The sequence below is a fragment of the Pelophylax lessonae genome, assembly GCF_965119305.1.
Source record: "Pelophylax lessonae genome assembly, chromosome: 4".
NCBI lineage: Eukaryota > Metazoa > Chordata > Amphibia > Anura > Ranidae > Pelophylax > Pelophylax lessonae.
Window position 1 is genome coordinate 635807430 of NC_138771.1, and position 7228 is coordinate 635814657.

General features: G+C 44.1%; 1 protein-coding gene across 3 annotated transcripts in view; it reads left to right on the forward strand.

The window, feature by feature from the left end:
* LOC309552378 (acetylcholine receptor subunit epsilon-like) overlaps positions 1-6945 on the forward strand; it is a 75963-nt gene extending 69018 nt beyond the window's left edge. For 2 of the 3 annotated variants that reach the window (XM_082253319.1, XM_082253321.1), the window contains exon 12: positions 6569-6809. In XM_082253319.1, coding sequence (XP_082109445.1) covers positions 6569-6748 — 180 coding nt within the window. In that variant the 3' untranslated portion in view covers positions 6749-6809. Of the gene's footprint in view, positions 1-6568; positions 6810-6928 lie in introns of those variants that run through there. The other variant, XM_082253320.1, reaches the window with a different exon arrangement.
* The last annotated feature ends 283 nt before the right edge of the window (positions 6946-7228 follow it).

The window sequence follows — 7228 nt, forward strand, 5'->3', positions numbered from 1 at the left end:
ATGTAAAAAATCTAATTTCTTCATAAATTTAGGCCAATATGTATTCTGCTACATATTTTTGGTAAAAAAAACCCCCCTCCAATAAGCGTATTTCAGATGCTTTTAGCAGGTAAGACCCTTTAACTATGCATTATACTATTTAAAAAAAGTTAGCTTCTGACCATAGAACCAAATAATACAGACGCATGGTAATGCAACACGCTATTGTACAAGAGGAGATGCCTAATACCCCTTTGGCAGGTGCCAACTCAGGTGTTGGCTCTCTGCAAGCGCCCAAGGGATCTTTAACATTCAAGGCTTCCAAGTGTTTTCTTTGGTACCACCCACGAGCCTCTACATCACCACTGGGCGCTGTAGGGGCAAAGTGATTGGTGGAACAGCGAGGGACATGACATCAGCAATCAGAAGAAACGTCGTTGGATGACTCCTATCAAATCGGGTTCAGAGGCGCGGGAGAGGTAAGGATTTATGCTTTTCCATACAGGTACGTATATTACATATTTTTGGTTTATTTTTGCTATATTCAGGGCCCAACTTTTTTTTTGGAATAGTGTGATATATATATATACTGCTCAAAAAAATTAAAGGAACACTTTGAAAACACATCAGATCCTAATGGGGAAAAATATCATGCTGGATATCTATACTGATATGGACTGGGTAATGTGTTAGGATCTATACTGGTATGGACTGGGTAATGTGTTAGGATCTATACTGGTATGGACTGGGTAATGTGTTAGGATCTATACTGGTATGGACTGGGTAATGTGTTAGGATCTATACTGGTATGGACTGGGTAATGTGTTAGGAATGAAAGGATGCCACATTGTTTGATGGAAATGAAAATTATCAACCTACAGAGGGCTGAATTCAAAGACACCCCAAAAATCAAAGTGAAAAAACGATGCAGCAGGCGAGTCCATTTTGCTGCAATTTTATTGCAGCAACTCAAAATGGTACTCAGTAGTTTGTGTAGCCCCCATAAGCTTGTATGCATGCCTGACAGCGTCGGGGCATGCTCCTATTGAGATGACGAATGGCGTCCTGGGGTATTTCCCCCCAGATCTGGACCAGGTCATCACTGAGCTCCTGAACAGACTAAGGTGCAACCTGGTGGCATCAGATGGACCAAAACATAATGTCCCAGAGGTGTTCTATTGGATTTAGGTCAGGCGAGCATGGGGGCCATTCAATGGTATCAATTCCTTCATCCTCCAGTAACTGGCTGCATACTCTGTGGCCAGATTTTGTCGTGCACAAGGAGGAACCCAGGACTTACTGCACCAGCTTAGGGTCTGACAATGGGTTCCAGGATTTCATCCTGATACCTAATGGCAGTCAGGATGCCATTGTCTAGCCTGTAGAGGTCTGTGTGTCCCTCCATGGATATGCCTCCCCGGACAATCACTGACCCACCACCAAACCGGTCATGCTGAACAATGTTACAGGCAGCATAACGTTCTCCACGGCTTCTCCAGACCCTTTCACGTCTGTTACATGTGCTCAGGGTGAACCTGCTCTCATCTGTGAAAAGCACAGGGTGCCAGTGACGGACCTGCCAATTCTGGTGTTCAATGGCAAATGCCAATTGAACCCCACAATCCCGGGCAGTGAGCACAGGGCCCACTAGAGGACATCAGGCCCTTAGGCCACCCTCATGAAATCTGTTTCTGATTGTTTGGACAGACATTCACGCCAGTGGCCTGCTGGAAGTCATTTCGTAGGGCTCTGGTAGTGCTCATCCTGTTCCTCCTTGCACAATGGAGCAGGTACTGGTCCTGATGAAGGGTTTAGGACCTTCTAAGGCCCTGTTCAGCTCTCCTAGAGTAACTGCCTGTCTCCTGGAATCTCCTCCATGCTTCTGAGACTGTGGTGGGAGACACAGCAAACCTTCTGGCAATGGCACGTATTGATGTGCCATTCTGGAGGAGTTGGACTGTCTGTGCCACCTCTATAGGGTCCAGGTATCACTCACCTCATGCTACCAGTAGTGACACTGACCCTAGCCAAATGCAAAACTAGTGACAAACAGTCAGAAAAGACGAGTAGGGAAAAGAAATGTCAGTGGCCTCCACCTGTAAAACCATTCCTGTTTTCAAAGTTGTCGCATTGTTGCCCATCTAGTGCACCTGTTGGTAATTTAATTAACACCAAAGCAGCTGAAACTGATTAACAACCCCCTCTGCTACTTAACTGACCAGATTAATATCCAAGGAGTTTATTTGGCTTGATGCTATACTCTGATTAAAAAGTGTTCCTTTAATTTTTTTGAGCAGTGTGGTTTTCTATTTTAGAGTATTTTGAATATTTAGAATTATTTTGAATTATTTCCTAAAGAAAATATAGGGTTCAGCAAAGGCCTCCTTTAACCACTTCAAGACCAGGTCAATTGAGACCTTAGAGAATAAAATGGCGGTCATTGCAATTTTTTACTACATCAGAGACCCGATCAAAGCTGGCTTTGTTTGGGTCTCCAGCCAGCCGGAGGATGTGCCGTTTGGTCGTTTGGGTCTCCCGGTGGGACGGGAGACCTGGGCAGAGCTGCAGAAGGCGGCAGGCATCACCCCGGTACAATCGCTTTAGCAAAATGACATACAGTTACGTGATTTTGCTGGAAGTGGTTAAAACACAATTTCAAACTTATTTTGCTTTGGATTGTCATCAGTGTCCTTATTAGGACGATTTTCCCCCACTTCCTGTCAGGGCAGGAAGTGAGGGAAAATCTCTCCAATTGGGAAACAGACTAAAAACACATTTTCCTGGCACCCATGCGGCAGTATAAATGTGTTTGTATGGATTGCCATGGATTGGCACCAGGAAAGGAAAATTACGGGATGTATTTGATACAAAAGACAGGAAGTGAGAAGAAATCTCTCCAATGGGGACGCAGACTAAAAACACATTTCCTATGCGCCAACATGGCAGCATACATGTACATGCAGACAGTTTACAGGTTTATTAGGTGCAGTAAAATACAGGCGGCAACTCACATGGAATGAAGTAAAACAAGCTCATCAGGAAGGGGAGTCCAAGATGTCAGAGCAACGCGTGCAGATGACATCACCGGAGGGAGGAGGAGGTCGCAGCGCGTTTCCGAGTCTTCGCGATGCCGATCCTGGGCATGCGCACTCCATCATCAGGCAGGAGAGTGGAGCAGGGGGAGCTGTATTAATGGAAAGGCACCGGGGCTAGCAGGGTCCTAGTGCCTGCGTGTATAGTGGAATATAGAACCAGATACTACATTATTGGGGCAGCATTTACAATAAGAATTATGGTGGGACAATGATAGAACCTAAACAAGCAATTATAACCTAATGTGGATAGACAATTACTGAAATCATATCAATCAATAAAAGATAGGGTGGGCATAAGAGGTTCCTGAGATACAGTAAATGTATAGATAAAATATGCATACATGTAGAGTAAATATAACAAACATGACCTCAAGGAGGTGGGCCCATGCAGGACCATATAACAATAAAAATAAGAATAAAAAGAATGTAACATCATGGTAGGAAACAAATAAAGGTAATGCCATTATCATGGTATATTGTGGCAAAGTGTGAAAAGGCAGGCAACCACATCATGGACTGAGGAGGAGTGACAATTACGTCTATGAGGAATAATACCATATGGAATATGAAGGGAATTAATGCATCATCTGTGGGTAGCATGAGACGTTGTAAAATGCGATAAAAAATGGAATGAGGATCAATATACAGTATAACTGTGGTGCCCCAGGAGCCAAAGCAACAGGGAGGGGGTAGAGGAGATTACAAGATGGTGGCAACTTATAGCTCCTCATTGAGCCCCCCAGGAGAAAGGGTGTCAAGGCTGTAAAACCAAAAAGTCTCCCTCTGGCAAAGCGCTCTGCCTTGGGGAGATCCCTGAGGACACCCTCAATGACCCACACTGTTGTGGCAGAGGTGGTATTTTTGATAGCTCCAGAAAGTGTCAGGGAACGCTATGTTCATCATTCCCTTTCTCGATGAACTGGCGGTGTTCCCTGAACCTCTTACCGAGTGGTGTAATAGTCCAGACTATATATAACATACTGCAACGGCACCTAAGGCAATAAACAACATAGTCAGGTGAGCAGCAGTAGAACTCATTATTTGGGAACGTTTTATCTTTAGCTATAAATTCCTTTTGTTTATGCGTAAAAAAGGGGCATGTTTTGCATAAAGTCTTTTTGCACTGGTACTTAACCTTTATAGCAAAGAAGGTGGGTATACTAGTGGATCAGGAAGAAGCAAGAGGCCTACGTTTACTGGGGGGCAATTTTGTTCTTCAAGTTGGGAGCCCTTCTGTACGTAACCTTGGGTTTGTTTTGGATGAGGGGCTGTAGGAACAGATCTTGTTGCAGGATGCGCCAATGTTTGGCTAGGATGTGTTCAATTTGTTGATGGTTACCATGATATCTGGTGGTAAACATGGCCTGATGTCTAACCTCTGTACTGTTCCTGGGGGAAGAGAGGTTATCCCTATAGGGTAGGAAGGCTTGTTCTACCAGAGGTTGAGGGTAACCGTTTTCCAAAAATGTGTGGGTTAGTGAGACACTTTGGGTGATGTAGTCTTCGTCTCTTGTGCAGTTGTGCCTGAGGTGGCAGAACTGACCTTAGGGGATGTTGTTGATCCACTGTGGTAGATGGCAACTTTGGTAGTGTAGAAAGGAATTACCTGCTGTGGGTTTGGAATTGTTTTTGGCATAAATTGTATATTTTTGGTGACAGCTCTAGGTCTAGGAAGGCTAGACTCTGCGGATTTTGTACTGAAGTAGGCCAAAGGCGTTGTTGTTACAGTAGATGACAAAGTAATTTATCAAGGAGCTTGGGCCATCCCAAATGATGAGTATGTCATCTATGTACCAGACATAAAAATGATATGGTCTAGAAAGGGGTTGATGTAACAGATGTAAGTAGACTTCCAGTGGCCCATAGTAAGGTTGGCGTACGATGGTGCAAACTCGGCTCCCATTGCAGTGCCTTGAATTTGGAAGTAGTAGTCACCATTGAATGTAAAATAATTATGTGTCTGTCAGGGGTTGAACAATAGATGAAGGCAGATATGCCAATGTGATGAGAGAATGGATATATAAAGAGAGTTCACATCCAAGGTTACTAAACAATATTTATGGTGTACGGAGCCGATAGTTCCAGAAGATGTAGGCGATCGTGGATGAATGATGGTAGATTTTGAGCAAGTGGTTGTAGAAACTGGTCTATGTGCTGGGAGAAGCCACTGGTACTGCTGTCCATGGCAGCCACTATGAGGCATTCCGAGGGGTTGTCTAAGTTCTTGTGGACTTTAGGGGGGGTGTAAAAATAAGGGGTCTGGTAAACACCTGGGAAGATAATTATTGTTGGGTATCCTTGGATGTGAACCCTCTTTATACATCCATTACCTCATCACATTGGCCTATTTCCCCTTCACGCAGCAGCGGACCACATCGCAGACATCCAGTACTGATATCTTGGACTCCCCTTCCTGATGAGCTTGTATAACTTCATTCCATGTGAGTTGCTCCTTGTATTTTATTGCACCTAATAAACCTGTAAACTGTCTGCACTTAGAGGCACTTTTCTTTCTCCTGCCGGACATTTAGAGCCTGCTTCTGCTCCTGCGAATAAGCTTGCCCTAGTGCTTGGACATGTCTCAGGATCCCCCCATTTTTGTTGGATCATTTCCTCCTGTCCTATGAAGTTCAACCTTATATGTACTTCTTATGAACTATTTATACAGAGACTGCCCACCTTACACAGGGTCTGGTTACCTGTTGATGCCTAATTTCCTTGTCGTGTTTACATGTGGTAGTATGCTGCTATGAATTGGTGCCAGGAAGGGAAAATGATGGTAAGTATTTGATGCAATTTTCTGTTTTCTTGGTGCAAACATGGCAGCATGATACCACATGTATACTGCTACGAATTGGTGCCAGGAAAGAAAAATCATGGCAAGTATTTGATAAAATTTTCCAGTACAGCGAGGAAAGGTCATAACTTTTTTAATATTGTATACATGTCACAGGGACAGGAAATGAGCAGGCATCAATAAGAACCAGACAGAAGTTTTAAGTCTTCCCCACTATATCCTAAATAAAAAAATAAAATAAAACTGCAGTTAGGCTTCCATAAGGAGAAGTGTGGGATTTAAAAAAAAAAAACAAACATACTCACCTATGTGGCTACAGCATCAATAAGATCATTCAGTTCTCGGTCGTCACTGAACCAAGAGCGGTGACTGTCAGTCACCGGCTCTCTGCCCTGCCCCTCCAGTGCTCACTGAAGCGCCAGGCTGTAGAGGGGGTGACTGGCTCAACTCTCAGTGGCGTGCTGAGAGCCTTAAGCCAGTTGCTGGTCAGGCAAATGGGTGGTTCCCAACATTAAAGTCGAGATCCTTGCATAGCCTGGATCGGCTGAGTGACGCTATGAAAGCCCGCTGTCACCTGAATCAGTATCACAGGAGTTCAAAAAAAAGGGCACTCCTGTGACCCGTAAGAAAAATATTGGCCATATTTATCCTTTAGAAAGTAGCACAGCTGTAATTAGTGTCTTCTCTTCATCTCTAGGAAATGGAAAACTGGATCATGATCGGAAAAGTTATAGACGTCTTGTGTTTTTGGGGGGCTCTCCCCCTCTTCATGATGGGCACCCTCGCCATCTTCTTCATGGGGCACCTCAACAGCGCGCCAGAGCACCCTTTCATAGGCGGTGGACGTCAGTTTCCCCCATGTACAACTTCAAGTTAACCACCCCTACCAGGTATTCTGCTGTGTGTTTGTTGCTCGTAGAACACCGAAGACTGACGTTCTTGACTGTGGGGTCATGCCAGTTTTAAAAAGTTCAAAGCCAAGAAACGTGCCGTAAATGTTTTGGAAAACATCACAAAAATATTTTATTGTAAATTACTTTTTTTTTTAATATGCAAGAAAAATATCAGCTTTATATTATTCGCCCATCCACACTGACAACCCGGCTGAAAGTTTTGCTCTGATGTGTTGGCATTGGTGGAGTTTTTTCCTGGTTCAGACCCGGTGAAGATTTGAAGCAAAGATTTTCTGAAATGGTCTGACCAAAGCACGACAGAGTCACGTTCTGATTCCAGGTCTGGGTTCGCCATGATCTTCCAGGACAGTGTGTGGTGACATGCACCCGTTTACAGAAAGAGAAGGAGGGTGCTATAGAGTCAGTTTTGTATTTCTAAAACTTGAGTTGTCTATGGTAAAGTA